At 31.9% G+C, this 17,162-nt stretch overlaps 1 protein-coding gene across 2 annotated transcripts; it reads left to right on the top strand.

The window, feature by feature from the left end:
- Positions 1-10,499: 10,499 nt before the first annotated feature.
- LOC120115882 lies at positions 10,500-16,774 on the top strand. Of its 2 annotated transcripts, XM_039136489.1 has the most exons (9): positions 10,500-10,634; positions 11,122-11,492; positions 13,802-14,179; positions 14,279-14,656; positions 14,749-14,796; positions 15,107-15,136; positions 15,244-15,336; positions 15,592-15,684; positions 16,094-16,774. In XM_039136489.1, the coding sequence occupies exons 2-9, from the start codon at positions 11,133-11,135 to the stop codon at positions 16,556-16,558; spliced, it is 1,845 nt and encodes a 614-aa protein (XP_038992420.1). In that variant the 5' UTR covers positions 10,500-10,634; positions 11,122-11,132; the 3' UTR covers positions 16,559-16,774. The 2 variants fall into 2 exon arrangements, with proteins under 2 accessions (XP_038992420.1, XP_038992421.1); XM_039136490.1 differs by lacking the exons at positions 13,802-14,179; positions 14,279-14,656; positions 14,749-14,796; positions 15,107-15,136; positions 15,244-15,336 and adding exons at positions 11,754-12,131; positions 12,224-12,271; positions 12,582-12,611; positions 12,719-12,811 and having other exon boundaries at positions 11,122-11,654.
- The last annotated feature ends 388 nt before the right edge of the window (positions 16,775-17,162 follow it).

Genomic DNA, 17,162 nt, shown 5'->3' with positions numbered 1-17,162 from the left:
GAGAAAGAGTATTTATAGGCAAAGAAGCTTCGCACTTTTTACAGCCAATTATCAACTTGCATGGATAATATACTGCATGGCCTAAATTCTTGCAGTTGGGACAAAAGTCGTCCGTCAACGAAGCACTGTTGTAGTGATTATCCTTTCCACCGATTCTGATAATTATATAACAATAATTAGATTGGGACCTTTTTGACTAATATCTCCAATTATTCATTACTAAAGACCCTACTTTACAATATTTCAAGTGATTTCTTCACAAATTTGTTGAATGATTTTAGTGATAAATGTCATTTTTGATGTGTGCTTCTAACTACAATATCATGTGAGCTATTTATTTTCCATATAATTGCTCTAACTACAATTACATTCCTGTGTGCTTCTACTTTTATACAAATCTTTTGCTGGTATCGTTGGAATTTAGCACACAAATTAGGTTCAGGACCTTCTTTCATCCAAATTTATCCGAATTTAGTCTGCAAAATCCTCATGATTCTTTTCATGGAACTTTTACTTTGATGTCCTGATCGGGGATTCAAAAAACGGTCGTGTAACGGTATAACGACCGTTATATCGCGGAATCGATGGCTCCCGTTATCGATATCAGCCGAAATCACGGTGTGAAACGGAATCACACCCATAATGGCCGATAACGGCTGCAATTTAACGGGTAACGGTTGATCGTGGCTATAACACACCGTTTTTCCCGTTAATCTCCGTTACAACACCAAATATCACCAACATCACAGTTACTTAAAAAAATGGTATTTTTCTTTTTTTTTTACAGACAATTCAAAGATGGAAAAACCATATTTTATCTTAGCTTACCAACTGGGAATGAAACTTTGTGTGGTAGATTCCTTTTAATTATTACATAATTTGGGTAAATGTCGTGGAAAATGGTTTGATGCCGAACAGTTAGATGTGGGAAATTTAAGGAGGGTCCGAAAGGCAGTGTCAACAGTAGATTTGGTTATTATTCTTAGTTATCACATTCATATTTTAAATCTTATTATTTAATTAATATTTTTTATTTTTTATTTGTTATGAGTTAATATAATATTCTTAAGAAATTTAGAAATAAATACAAAAATAATTAATGATGGTAAACATTGTGTTTATGTATTAATAAAAATCTATAAATGTTACAAAATACTCTAAAAATCATTAAAAGTGATTTTCTATAATTATAATTATAATTATAATTATTATATTTTATAATAAGTTTTGCGAATTTTAAAAAAATTCACGTCCGCGATATCCGCAATGGCCGCGATAGCATCCGTTACGTCCGCGACCGTGATAAACGCAACACGACCGCGACCACAATTTGAATCCCTGTTCTTGATCCTTCCATGTCTCTTTGAATGTCTCTATATTACTGCATCTCCGTTACGTCCGCGACCGTGATAAACGCAACACGACCGCGACCACAATTTGAATCCCTGGTCTTGATCCTTCCATGTCTCTTTGAATGTCTCTATATTACTGCATCTATCTACATGTAGAGGCATGGTTTATAAAAGTAGTGATCTACAGTTTGAGATCTCATATGAAGTTGTCTGCCAGCTGTAATTAATTTTTTTGAAAACTTTCACTTGTGTGCATCTGTGGCTAAACGTTATTCTTTCTAAAGTTTTAAGTTTGAGAAACTATTGTTGTTAGGAGGGTAGAGTCGATTACAGTCGACGGTGTCAGAAGGAGAGGACGACCAAGACGAAAGTGGGAAGACTGCTTGAGATCTGATTTGATGGATTTAGCCCTTACCAAAGACATGACCTCTGATAGGAAAGTATGGAGACTTAAGACTAGGGTAGTCGAGTAGTGTGGGTCACATTCTATAGAGTGTATCATCTCTGTCTTCTTTTAATGCCTTTGTAGTAATTCACATGACTTCTACTTTTTATACGTTTTTGTTATTGATATTTATGAAGGCTTAGAACTGGGCTTGATATCGTTGACTTCTGTGTATCATTCTCTTCATGTTTCATCTTTTAAATTTAGTCGGGTCTTACGTTTCTGTCTATATGCAGAGATTTTTTTTTCGCAGGGATTTATTTGCAGGGATTACTTCCCATTACAGACACACATATGATATTAATGACTATATATGAATATTGTTCAACTATGTATTTATGTATTTATTTATACATGCATTGCATTTTATCTATATTTTTAATTTTCTGACTGCCGGAGGTCTTCCACGGAAGCTACTCTCAACTAGGGATGGCAACTCAACTCGAATCCGACGGGTTCCGACCCGATCCGACCCGATCGGGTCGGATTTTTTTAAAAAAAAATCGGGTTCGGGTCGGGTCGGGTCGGGTTTTTTTTAAATGTACTGTTCGGATCGGGTCGGGTTTAGGGTGAAAAAAATCCGACCCGACCCGACCCGAAAAATATATATAATTTTATCCTATATATTTAGGGATGATTACAATAATGTCCCTCCATATATAATTTTTTTCAATTAAGTCACTGTTTTCATTGAATAAAATTTTTTTTATTATTATTTCGGGTCGGGTCGGGTTTCTAAGTCATATATTCGGGTCGGGTCGGGTCGGATGAAACTTTAATTTCGTCGGGTCGGGTCGGGTCACGGGTGAAAAATCCTTTCTTCTCGGGTCGGGTGGCCCAAAAACCCGACCCGACCCGACCCATTGCCATCCCTACTCTCAACCTGGCGTTGGGGGCAGCTTACTACCCTACCTCCCCCTTACCCCATTGCATATGAGAATTGGGTTTTGTTGTTGTTTATGTGTGCCTATTTTTAATTATCTAAGAAAAGTTCTAACTAAATACTATTTTATAAATATTCGTACGGATAAAGACATTGATTTCTTAGGGTTTAGATAAATGTTTAGTTATTAAATTCTTAACGTGTGGAATCCACGTCACCTAAGTGCTCCTCATCACAATGAATTATGGCTAAATTATGCATTTAGTATCTAAATTATCTGTTTTGTTCCGTTTTAAGACCTCAACTTTTAATTTTTTTCAAAACTTAACGTTAAATTTTGAACAAGGTTACTAAAATGAAACAAAAATTAAAGTTTTTAACGGCGGGACAATAAAATGAAACAGAAACTAAAAATTTAGAATTGGTTTTGAAAAAAGTAAAAGTTTAAGTACTAAAACAGATCAAAATTGATAGTTTAAGTACTAAACTCGTAATTTACCCAAAATTACATATATATATATATATATATATCATATTCACTGATGATATTAATTTAAATATTCTGCTTTAGAAAAAAAATATTTTTTTTTGTTAATTAGTGGTTCTGGTTTCTTAGTAGTGGGATTTAAAGCAGTAGCCATGCTTAAATTATAATTTAGCCATGCTTAAATTATAATTTTTTCTTTATGTGATATAAAATTTATTTTTAAATAAAATAAGAATTTCAACAATTTATCAGAAATAAAGCCACCTTGGTCCCTTTCACCATCGCTGTTTTATTCTATCTTTTTCGGGCAACTATAGAATTCAAAACAATTTTTTCCTTTCATTCTACTCTATAATCTGTTATGAAAGATGGATAAATTTAGAGTAAACTATATATTTAGTACCTAAATTATCAGTTTTTGTCCGTTTTAAGTACTTAAACTTTCAATTTTTCAAAACCATACTTAAAGTTTAGTTTTTATTTCATTTTAATACCCCGCCGTTAAAAACTTAACGCGTTTAGTACCTAAACTATTAGTTTTGGTCCGTTTTAGTACATAAACTTTTTAAAAAAATTACAAAACTTAACGTTAAATTTTGGACGGGATACTAAAATAAAACTAAAACTAAAATTTTTAATGACAGTGTACTAAAATGAACCAAAACAAAACTTTTAGGTATGATTTTGAAACAATTGAAAGTTTAGGTACCAAAATGGATCAAAACTGATAATTTAGGTACTAAATGTGTAATTTATCCATAAATTTAAAACAATATAAATACAATTAAATACTAAAATTATACGTGAACAATGATTAAATGGTCCCTTTTGTTTAGGATCTATTTGACTTTGGTCACTAATTTAAAAATTAAAGGTAAATGGTCCCTAACATTATCAGCCCGTCCGGTTTAAATCCATCTGCCATTAACTCTTAGTGAATATGTGACATAGTTGAGGGAATAAAATCGAATGGGAGTTGATGGCTAAGGGATTAAAATCGAACGGATCGATAACATTTGAGACTAAAATTGAACAAATCGATAGCGGTAGAGATCATGTACCATTAATTTTTAAATTAGTGACTAAAATAGGTCAAATCAAAAAATAAAGGGGACTATTTGAAAATTTTCATTTGTTTTTGTTTGTTTCTCTACAAAATTTGAAAAAGAGAAATGAAGAAGATGAATCATCACAAGTTATGCATTTATTTTTAAAAATAGTTTAGACACATATTTTTTAATTGAATATAGTAAAATAAAAAACAAAATTTATTTTGAATTTTAATATTCGATCTAAATTAATTTAGATAATAAAATTTTATTCACTAACTATGTCAGACGGATAATGACATAAACAAAACGTAGACTACACAATTCCTCATTAAATTTTATTTTTTTCTTATTTCACTCATTGTAATTTCAATTTTTTCAATTTATTCACTAAACTTTCGAATTGTTCCTATTTTGGTTACTATAAATTATTTTATTATTAGTTTGGCATGATGTGACATTTATTATTATTATTATTTAATATAAAAATAATTTAAAATATAAAATTAAAATAGATGGTTACCGTCCACTATTCGTTGTCGTTGGACGCCACCATCGACGGCCGTAGATAGTGGCCGTTTGATACCAAATTTCACCAGCTGCTTTGTCCTAACCCTTGAGTCTGAACCCGACCTCCATTTTATCGGAACATGATTTGAATCCGATAAAAAAAAGAGAAAACCAAAACACCAACCGTCGTAGATGATGGTTGTTTGGTCTTAGATTTCATGGATCGAGTCTAAATTCGACCTCAATTTTGTCATAACATACTCTAAGTTCCACGAATATGAGATCAAAAGTGAGGAAACTGAAATGGATCAATCGAGATTCACGGGTTTCAGCACATTTTCCGGTGAAACAACCACCATATTCAAACTCAACGTGCCAAAATGAGTCTCTCGCTACAATTTGGGATCAAACAACTACTGGTTCCAAAGGCCGATGGTGGTCGACAGTGACAAGAAGGGGGCAGGAGGAGCGATGATTATTTTCAATCTTTTTAAATTTAATAATAATAAAATATTATTTTATGATTTACTTATATTGTTTTTTATTTTTAATAATATTAAAAATGTCATGTCATAGAAAAATAATAATAATAATAAAATATTTTGTAGTGATTAAAATATGAACAATTTAAAATTTTAGTGAATAAAAAAAATAAAAGTACAATGAATAAAATAGAAGAAAGTAAAGTTTAATGAGGAATAGTGTAATTTACCCAAAACATAATAAAAGAAAAACAAGTAACTAAAACCGCATCAATGATTCTTATATTCATATAAAAATATTCAAAATTTACTTAAATTAAGTGATTTTAGTAGTGAAAAAGTAATTATTATTTTTTTTAAAAATTAAGTTCGAACATCAATCATTGTAGGGTATTTAAACGTTTATTATTAAATGATTGGAAGTATTCGAAATAAATACAACTTGAAAGCGTCTTAGATTAAAAAAATATTTAAAATTTGTTAGAAAAATAAAAAATTAATATTAAAAATTTTAAAAAAGTCAAATTTATGCATTAAAACATATAAATTAAGAAAAATTAAAAAAAATATGCGAATTTCAATGTATTCAATAATTGCACAGCTTATCATTAACTGGATCAGATTTTGACATCGATTTTGTGTGATAACGGACATATTTTTTTTAATATGATATTTAAATTATTTAAATCTTATCTTATTAATTAAGAACACGTGTTTTAATATATATTTTTGTATACAAAAGTTTAGGTGAGGGGTGACTCCCCCAGTCCAGGGTCAAGGCATACCTAAGACTCAATTGAGATTTACATAGAACTTTATAGATTATCCACCAAGAGTGATGGTGGTGGGATTCGAACCTGACCTCACAAGCTCAAATTCTTGAATCTCAACCACTTGTGCCACCAGCCACGTGTTTTAATATCTTAATAAACATAAATGCTTCTTTTGACTAAATGAAAGTGAGTGATACCTAATTAGTGTTTAGTACGCTGCATATGTTTGAAAATTAGATAAAGAAATTAATACCTAAATTTGAAAATTTAGGGTTTCTTCTATATATAATGACTACTTGGTGTTATATAAAGAAACCCAAATAATTATACAATTATCGTATTAGAATATATCCTCGTCCCGTCTCGAAAAAATAAATAATAAGATAAAGGGTAAACTATGCATTTAGTATCTAAATTGTCAATTTTAGTCCGTTTTAGTACCTATTTTTTAAAAAAAATATAATTAACGTTTAGTTTTTGTTTTATTTTAGTATCCCACAGTTAAAGAGTTAACACGTTTAGTACTTAAACTATTAGTTTTTGTCCGTTTTAGTACCTAAACTTTTAATTTTTTTAGAAATTAAACGTTAAATTTTGAACAGAGTTACTAAAATGAAACAAAAACTAAACTTTAAATATGATTTAAAAAAATTAAAAGTTTAGATACTAAAATGAACTAAAAATGATGGTTTAGGTATTAAACGCATAACTTATCTTAAGATAAATTACTTATTTAGTAATCTACTTATTATTTTATTTTTATTTTGATCAAACGTCTTTAAAAAAACTAATGACGATGTTGATATGATTATATATATATATATACCTTGAAATTTAATTTTTTTGATTATTTATTTATTTTATTGATTTTACTCCCTTGAAATGGTATTTATACTCACCTTATATATAAAAATCCGATATTAAACCTATACTGTTAATATATATATATATATATATATACTCATATTAAAAAATATTTTTAAATTCACACTGATCGAATAAATTCAAATTTTGTAACGTCATATTGGTATTATATATAAAAATCCGATATTAAACCGGTTGCTTTCGAAACTAAGTCCAAAGGTGATGGATTCCGAAAGGGATGTTAAGTATTAAGCATCGTTTCTTCTACTCAAATAATCTTCTTTTCTTTCATATATAATGGAGTATTTGAATTTACAAGTAAATAGCGATCAACCAGCAACTCAAGTCAGGTTACTTTGAACTCAAGAACCCAATAATGGTGAGGCCTTATTCCATAGGTTGAGAAGTTCTTTAACGCGTTTCATCAAACAAATTTTGTGCGCCATCCGGATATGGAAGTTTAGCCAGCCGAGAAAGAATGGTTTTTGATGTATGAGTTGGTATGAACAATAAACCAACCTACTTCTCTCATATCCCAATTTTCAACTTCTACATAGCACGAAGCTAAGGACATGTTTGTTTGATCCCCAAGGATTAAGGTTGGCAATCACATGAAACACAATCTCTGTTCATCTCGACTGTTGTTGAAGGAGAGAGGAAGAAAGAAAGTGGAGGAACGTTATGCAATTCCATATCAGTAGCAAACAAGCAGCTCGGGGTTGGTAACATATATAAAAGAATATGGGGGAGAATAGGTTTAAGCATCTTTGTGCTTGGGGCAATGTCGAGCTCGAATCGAGCTCAGAATTGAGCTTCAATCGAGTTTGAGTCTCGAGTTTTCATCGAGCTCTTAATTTTTTTTGAGTTCGAGCCTTTTCGAGTTCGAGTCGAGTTTCAATATTATATTTCGAGTTCGAGTCGAGCTTGATAATTTTAAGCTTGCGAGTTTTCGAGTCGAGTCGAGCTGACTTTGAAAGTTTTCGAGTTCGAGTCGAGATCAGCAATACTCGTGCTCAACTCGGCTCGTTTACACCCCTAGGTAGGGTCTCCAATGTTTATGTTCGTGTTCATTTATGTTCGTGTTCGTTTATGTTCGTTTATTTATTAAATGAACGAACATGAACAAGTATATTCCTTAATAAACAAACATGAACAAAAAAAAATGTTCGTTTATATTCGTGTTCGTTTATGTTCATTTATTTATTAAATGAACGAACATGAACATACCTCTGTTCGTGTGCGTTCGGTTCGTTTACAAGCCTACGAATTTAAATATAATTGTGTTCGTCTTTATTTTTGAGAGTTGTGGTCCTTATTTTACTTTTTCATTGATGGATTTTCGCTTATATTTAAAAATAAAATTTTTGATTTTTGATTTCGCAAAAATAAAATAAATACACGTCATTTCTCTATTTTTTATATTTCACTCATTGTACTTTTAATTTTAATTTACACATTGAACCTTCAAATTGCTTTTATGTTGGTCACTCTGAATTATTTTATTATTGTTTTGGTATGACGTGACATGTATTATTATTTATATGAAGATATAAAATAAAAATAGAAAGTGACCGTCCACTGTTCGTCGGCGTTGGATGCCACCGGTTATAGATGTTGGTCATTCTGTACAGATTTCAGCGGCTGATTCATCTCGACCCCTTAGTCCAAATTCGACCTTCATTTTGTCGGAATATGCTTCGAATCGACCAAATGTGAGAAAACCAAAATGCCGACTGCTGTCGACCACCGTAGATGGTGGTTGTTCGGTCCCAAATTTCATGTGCCGCTTCACCTCGACCCACTTAGTCTGAATACAACCTCTATTTTGTCGGAATATGCCTCAAAGTCCATGGATTAGAGATCGAAAGTGAGGAAAGCAAAATGTTTATGTTGATATTCATGGGCTTTGAGACATTTTTTGGTGAAACAACCACCATATTCATACTCAACTGTTAAAATCAGTCTCTCGGTACAATTTGAGATCAAACAGTTGTCGATTCCAAAAGTTGATGGTGATCGACGTTGACGAGAAGAGGCTGCAGTCATGGGGATTGTGATGAAGAAGATAAAGGGATTAAGGTTAGGGATATTATTTTATTATTTATTTTGAATTATTTTTCTATTACATAATAAAAATATCATGTCATAAAATAATAATAATAATTCAGAGTGACCAAAACATGATCAATTCGAAATTTCAGTGAATAAATTGAAAAAAATTTGAAAGTACAATAAATGAAATAGGAGAAAGAATAAATTTAAGTAACAAATGACGTAATTTACCCATGCTTAAACTAGAGTCCTTGGTGAATTTAATATTAATTTATTAATATGTAGGTAATACTTTTATTAAATTCTAGGCTTAATAAAAAATATGTGTCTAAATTATACTTAAAATTGACTTTTGATGTTTTAAATTTTTTTTGTTAAAAATATATGTATAATGTTTTTTCCGTTGTACTTTTAGGTATCTACCGTTAAGTGAAATATGTCACATTTATAATTTTTAATAAAAATATTACCTTTTTTTTTTTAATTCTAAACGTGACATGTGTCACTTAAATCCTATTTTTTAGCGATAAACACCTAAAAGTGTAATGAAGAAAAATCAGACATGTATTTTTAACGAAAAATTATTTAAACATTAAAAGTCAGTTTTAAATATAATTTAGGTACTTATTTTTATATTTTTATTAAGCTCGAGCATATATATATATATATATATATATATATATATATATATATATATATATATATATATATATATATATATATATATATATATATATAATTTGTAATTTATCTCAGCCTATCGATGTTATGTTTATAGGACATGTCGATAATGCAGAATAATGTACGTACGATTTTACGTTAGGGATAAATTTATAAAATTTTAAAAGAATATATACTTATAAAATTTTAATAGAAAAAATATATCTTCAATAAAAAATTTCAAAAAATATGTAACAATCTAAACTTTTCAAGAGAACAATCGCCCCCATCCGCCCACCCTCGGTCCATCCTTATCGATGATACACTCCGGTGCTAGACGAATGATATGTCCGATGTATGGAGATCGTCCTCATTGAGATGCCGACAAAGACTTGAAAATAACTATAAATTATTTGAAATTTAATCATCACACCCATATTACTTACAGTGTTTGAGTTCAGATATTAAAAAAATAACAACAATTTATTTATCATCGTAAGGATTAATATTTATTTTAAATAATAATTAAAGGCTGATAATTTCTTAATAGTAATACACCACAAATGTAGTATTTATCACTGTTTGAACGGAAAACTTTATTAAATAAATATGGTTAATTAATTGTAAGACTGGAATCCGTAAAACACGTGGATAAATTGTAAAAATTATATTTGGATAAATTATATATATGACTACTTAATTATTGACTTTTTCATTTTGACTACTAGTTTTACAATTATTTCAATCAGATCACTTAACTATTTAAATAGTTAGCTATTGATTGACACACTTAAATAGTTAAGTGACCTGATTGACAAAAGTTTAAAATAAGTAGTTGAAACGAAATAGAAAAACAGTTAAGTGGTCATGTGAATAGTTTACTCATGACGCTTAGGAAGATGCTGCTCGATCGAGTTTTACTCTTTAGCTCGAGCATACTCGAGTGAAGGTCTTCCTCCTGGAAACTCAGCGAAAAGCTTCTTAATAGATACTTTTTCAAAACCTAAAATGTTCATTTCTGTAGCTTTTCTTCTGGGGCCGCCATCTCTTCGCTTCTGCAGGCACAACATCCGATCGGTGAGTAAATACTTACTGATAATATATTTTGCTCTAATTTCTCAGTGGAAATTGTGTTGTCGTGTTTGTTGGTTTATTGTGTGATTTGTTTGAAATAAAGATGATTGAAGTTTGATCAATTGCAAGATCTTATCCTTGACTTGCCTCTTGTTTCTTTTATTGATGTAATTTTTCATCCATTAAATGATCTGAGTTTCCTTAGTTTAGTATATGCTACATTAATTTCTCGAGGAAATTGTGTTTTCGTGCTTGTTGGTTTACTGTGTGATTGTTTGAAAGAAAGATGATTAATGTTTGGTCAATTGCAAGCAACTCTGCTTTAATTTTTCGCTTTTGAGAGAAAGATGATTGATGTTTGGTCAATTGCAAGCAACTCTGCTTTAATTTTTCGAGCAAATTGTGCTTTGGTGTTTGGATTTTTTTTGAGAAAATTTGTTGGTTTATTGTGTGATTTTTTGAGAAAATTTGTTGGAGGAAAATATGCCAGATTTCTGCAAGATGAAGATCGATGAGGGAAGTACTTTTGAATCACGCCGGTCGTCCCGTGGCAGTGAGGACCATGCTTTACCACTGGAACTGGAGAACAATCTGCAAGATAATGTTGCAGATGAGAAAAGTGGAATGACCAGACGAAGGACATGGAAAGCTCCGAAAGGAAAAGGAAAAGGAAAATGCAGGAAGAAAGTGTGTCGAGCTGATGATGTCGACAAACCATCCGGAACTTTCCAACAGCCAGATTCTGCTATGGAGTTGGAGAGCCAGCAGCAAGCTTGTGGTATGGTTCAAGACCAGGCCAATACTAAGATGAAAAAATTGATCCCGGTACGGCCAAGGAAACGGCAATCTCCCCACGAATTACTGGAAGAAACCTTCGATGTTAATGAAGCACCTGAAGATTCCCAATCACCAGAACCAACGGGAAAAGAGAAGCATGTAAGAGTACTATTTATCATCGAGAAGAAATCCCCTCCGAAAGTACTCAAAGTTTTGAAGGATAGACTAAACCGACGGATGAAGAACGTAAATCTAATAACTGTCTCTTGTACTTCATTTCAATTGATACTTTTGCTATTAGTATCCATGCTTGTCGTTTAATTTGTATGAATCTGGTAAATGCAGGATGAATATGCAGACATGTTCAATTGTATATATATTATGAAACTTGTGATGAAACATGATTTGAAATCTCTCTCTTCAATATTTGTCGAAAAGCTTGACAAAATCGACAAGAAGTGGCCTGCTCGGCCAGACATGATCATCATTCAGAAGGATTTAGACGAGGAAACGATAACAAGAGAGTGGTATACTGCATCTGACCTGGACAGTATATTGAATGAACTGAATGATGGACAGAGTCCAACTATGTCTGACCTGGACAACATTCTGGAGAATATGGGCAAGAAACCGAGTAAGCAAGCCACATCATTTGTTAAGATGCTCCATAGATTTGAAGCAATAGAACAAAAGATCAAAGAATCAGATAAAATCCGGGCTAAGGTACCATTAGTTAGTTTCATTCTTTCTTCTATCCCCTGATTATCAATTTAATGTCTAAACCTCTATCCCTAACTTTTAAGCTTTGTTTTTAGGACCCAACAAAATTAATTGAGCTTGGACAAATCATCTGTGGTGATGAGGTATGCAAAATTCTTATAATGGATATAATTTGTTCCCTTCTAATAGAACGATTATAAATAGGACAGTGACTTCATAAAATCCAAGTTTCTCTGTTATGGTTTCAAAATCGCTTCTCACAACAACCTATGCAAGACTTACCATAGGTATAAACCATGTCTAATATATTTGAGCATTTACTATTTTTTGACCTAATTTTCGGTCTGGACATTTCTTTTATAAAAAACAACCTATTCTCATATCTTAATGCTCAAGTTGTACTTCTTGATTAGTCTCCAACCAGATAATTTGTCTGTTTCTCCGAAATTTCAGGGGGTTAGCGAGGAGACCCTAAGAGAGAAGGTATGACATTTTCTGCCTTGAACAAGTTTTGAGTGTTCGTAGGTGTCTACATATATAATGTATAAGACTTTGAGTTCTTAACTCTTCTTCCATTGTTGTTGTTTTAGATTTCTACTGTTTGTTCATCGTTATTTTTGGAAGAGAATATAACTAACAAGTTACCAAAAGACAATATCCTTGAAGAAGTCTCTGCTACAGAGGTATGAAAATTTATTTGGGATGTGAATTTGAGCAATTTTTTTTTCTTCAGATCATTGATATGCTTTTAAACATACTCTCATGTCTCAAAGCTCAAGTCATAAAGTTTTAGATTTGTTCTTGTTGATTGTTATCCATCTAGATCATTTGTTTATTTCTCTTAAATTCCAGGTGATCAAAAAGGAGTCGGTAATACATATATAATGTATTCTGCTTACTCCAAGTTATTAACTCTTCTTCCATTGTTGTTGTTCAAGCTTTTTACTGCTTCTCCAAAGCATGTTTCGGAGGACAATGCAGCATACAATATACCAGGAAATGTTGCTGAAGAATACTCGGCTGCTGTGCATGTAAATTTCTTGTCATGGATATAACGTGTTAACTTTTAATTCAATTGATATATTTAATCATTTTTAAAGGTTTTTAATATCGAACATATTTTGAATTTGAATTTGGACATTTACAGTTCATGGAACGTATTTTTAGATTATTGACATTCTTTTTATATAAAATAACCTATTCTCATGTCTCAATGCTCAAGTCATAAATTAGACTTGTCCTTGACTGCATTTTGATCACTTACTTGTTTAGGGGTCTCAATGTCAGTAATCTTAATAGTTTCATTATTACATTTTTAAACATTGGAGGAGTTTCATGTTTGTGTGTGTGTTTGGACAAAAAAACTTCGAGGAGTTTCATGTTTGTGTCTATGTATTATAACATATTAATGCTTAATTGTTCTATTGTTGTTGTTTCAGGGTTTTCAATTCCCATTGAATCTTGGGGAAGCAAATGCAACTAACGAGTCTGCTGGAAGTATGCGCAAGTACAAGGAAGATTTAGAAAAGGAACTTTTTGACGAAAGCAACTGCGACGTGAAAGTTTCGGACTTCCATGGTTTACAAGATGCAATAAACAGTTCCAAAGATTATATTCTAGATAATGTTGCAGATGAGAAAAGTGGAATGACCAGACGAAGGACACGGAAAGCTCCGAAAGGAAAAGGAAAAGGAAAAGGAAAATGCTGGAAGAAAGTGTGTCGAGCTGATGATGTCGGCAAACCATCCGGAACTTTCCAACAGCCAGATTCTGCTATGGAGTTGGAGAGCCAGCAGCAAGCTTGTGGTATGGTTCAAGACCAGGCCAATACTAAGATGAAAAAATTGATCCCGGTACGGCCAAGGAAACGGCAATCTCCCCACGAATTACTGGAAGAAACCTTCGATGTTAACGAAGCACCTGAAGATTCCCGATCACCAGAACCAACGGGAAAAGAGAAGCCTGTAAGAGTACTATTTATCATCGAGAAGAAATCCCCTCCGAAAGTACTCAAAGTTCTGAAGGATAGACTAAACCGACGGATGAAGAACGTAAATATAATAACTGTCTCTTGTACTTCATTTCAATTGATACTTTTGCTATTAGTATCCATGCTTGTCGTTTAATTTGTATGAATCTGGTAAATGCAGGATGAATATGCAGACATGTTCAATTGTATATATATTATGAAACTTGTGATGAAACATGATTTGAAATCTCTCTCTTCAATATTTGTCGAAAAGCTTGACAAAATCGACAAGAAGTGGCCTGCTCGGCCAGACATGATCATCATTCAGAAGGATTTAGAAGAGGAAACAATAACAAGAGAGTGGTTTACTGCATCTGACCTGGACAGTATATTGAATGAACTGAATGATGGACAGAGTCCAACTATGTCTGACCTGGACAACATTCTGGAGAATATGGGCAAGAAACCGAGTAAGCAAGCCACATCATTTGTTAAGATGCTCCATAGATTTGAAGCAATAGAACAAAAGATCAAAGAATCAGATAAAATCCGGGCTAAGGTACCATTAGTTAGTTTCATTCTTTCTTCTATCCCCTGATTATCAATTTAATGTCTAAACCTCTATCCCTAACTTTTAAGCTTTGTTTTTAGGACCCAACAAAATTAATTGAGCTTGGACAAATCATCTGTGGTGATGAGGTATGCAGAATTCTTATAATGGATATAATTTGTTCCCTTCTAATAGAACGATTATAAATAGGACAGTGACTTCATAAAATCCAAGTTTCTCTGTTATGGTTTCAAAATCGCTTCTCACAACAACCTATGCAAGACTTACCATAGGTATAAACCATGTCTAATATATTTGAGCATTTACTACTTTTTGACCTAATTTTCGGTCTGGACATTTCTTTTATAAAAAACAACCTATTCTCATATCTTAATGCTCAAGTTGTACTTCTTGATTAGTCTCCAACCAGATAATTTGTCTGTTTCTCCGAAATTTCAGGGGGTTAGCGAGGAGACCCTAAGAGAGAAGGTATGACATTTTCTGCCTTGAACAAGTTTTGAGTGTTCGTAGGTGTCTACATATATAATGTATAAGACTTTGAGTTCTTAACTCTTCTTCCATTGTTGTTGTTTTAGATTTCTACTGTTTGTTCATCGTTATTTTTGGAAGAGAATATAACTAACAAGTTACCAAAAGACAATATCCTTGAAGAAGTCTCTGCTACAGAGGTATGAAAATTTATTTGGGATGTGAATTTGAGCAATTTTTTTTTCTTCAGATCATTGATATGCTTTTAAACATACTCTCATGTCTCAAAGCTCAAGTCATAAAGTTTTAGATTTGTTCTTGTTGATTGTTATCCATCTAGATCATTTGTTTATTTCTCTTAAATTCCAGGTGATCAAAAAGGAGTCAGTAATACATATATAATGTATTCTGCTTACTCCAAGTTATTAACTCTTCTTCCATTGTTGTTGTTCAAGCTTTATACTGCTTCTCCAATGCATGTTTCGGAAGACAATACAGCATACAATATACCGGGAAATGTTGCTGAAGAATGCTCGGCTGCTGTGCATGTAAATTTCTTGTCATGGATATAACGTGTTAACTTTTAATTCAATTGACGTATTTAATCATTTTTAAAGGTTTTTAATATCGAACATATTTTGAATTTGACTTTGGACATTTACAATTCATGGAACGTATTTTTAGATTATTGGCATTCTTTTCATATAAAATAACCTATTCTCATGTCTCAATGCTCAAGTCATAAATTAGACTTGTCCTTGACTGCATCTTGATCACTTACTTGTTTAGGGGTCTCAATGTCAGTAATCTTAATAGTTTCATTATTACATTTTTAAACATTAGAGGAGTTTCATGTTTGTGTGTGTGTTTTGGACAAAAAAACTTCGAGGAGTTTCATGTTTGTGTATATGTATTGTAACATATTAATGCTTAATTGTTCTATTGTTGTTGTTTCAGGGTTTTCAATTCCCATTGAATCTTGGGGAAGCAAATGCAACTAACGAGTCTGCTGGAAGTATGCGCAAGTACATGAAAGATCTAAAAAAGGAACTTTTTGACAAAAGCAACATCGACGTGAAAGTTTCGGACTTCCATGGTTTACAAGATGCAATAAACAGTTCCAAAGATTATATTCCAGATCACCTGAAAGAAATTGCTGAGAAAATCGAAGACGATCGTGGCGAAAGTACTCCTAATAACGACTTTTATCGACAACTTCTAGTTCTTGTCTCTGCTGCGACTAAAGAGATGGAAGATTTGTGTGTTAATGAATTGAAGAAGCCTATATTACGTAAGTGGGCAGCTACCTTCAACCTGGCCAATCTTATGCAGTTCAAGGTCCCATATTTTGAAAGGTTATTGGTAAAAAGTATGCATGCTTACCTTAGTTATTCAACAATGAATCCTGGTTCGGAAAATTAAGTTCGAAAAGCCGAGTCTTAGCGAACACATAAACGGTCATGATTTTCAGTTTAGTTCTGTTGGATTTCTGAGTTTTATATTTGACTTCTTTAAACAGGACCTCTTAAAGCTTGTTATATTTTATCTGTTTACAACATCAGACATTGAAGGCTTGTGGATTTGTTTTTATTATTTGGATTGTTACACTTTTAATTATTAAGGTTTGCATGTTTTTAATTTTCAAATTCTAATATTATTATTATTTGGATTGTTAGACTTCTTGTTGTTGCCCTTTAAAATTATTATTATTTATTTAATAAAGAGTTAAATAGATTATATTGAATTGTTACAGCTTAAGTGAATGTAGCATCCCTAGCATTCGGTGTAAAAGATAATATTATTTCCAAATAAGAATAAAAATGTGGTATACCTTCAGTTAATCATGAGGAATTCGCCCAGAATGATACCGAATAATGAGTTCATTACAACATTTGATTTCCTTTAATCCAACGATCCCAAAAAAAAATGCGAGAATTCTGTACGGTGTAAATAAATCCTAAGCTACCAAATAACCATGGTGTGTGTGTAATAAATCAAAGAAAAGAAAATGACGAACCAGCATCTC

This window comes from Hibiscus syriacus, unplaced genomic scaffold (assembly GCF_006381635.1).
Source record: "Hibiscus syriacus cultivar Baekdansim isolate YM2019G1 unplaced genomic scaffold, ASM638163v2 tig00110279_pilon, whole genome shotgun sequence".
NCBI classification, from domain to species: Eukaryota; Viridiplantae; Streptophyta; class Magnoliopsida; order Malvales; family Malvaceae; genus Hibiscus; species Hibiscus syriacus.
This window is presented reverse-complemented; position numbering and strand designations above follow the sequence as displayed.

Excerpts from the sequence above, each read along its gene's own strand:
- LOC120115882 (XM_039136489.1), top strand. The coding sequence starts at position 11,133 with ATGAAGATCGATGAGGGAAGTACTTTTGAATCACGCCGGTCGTCCCGT. Across the intron at positions 14,797-15,106 it reads AAATCATCTGTGGTGATGAG|GGGGTTAGCGAGGAGACCCT; the intron begins GTATGCAGAATT and ends CCGAAATTTCAG. Across the intron at positions 15,685-16,093 it reads AATGCTCGGCTGCTGTGCAT|GGTTTTCAATTCCCATTGAA; the intron begins GTAAATTTCTTG and ends TTGTTGTTTCAG.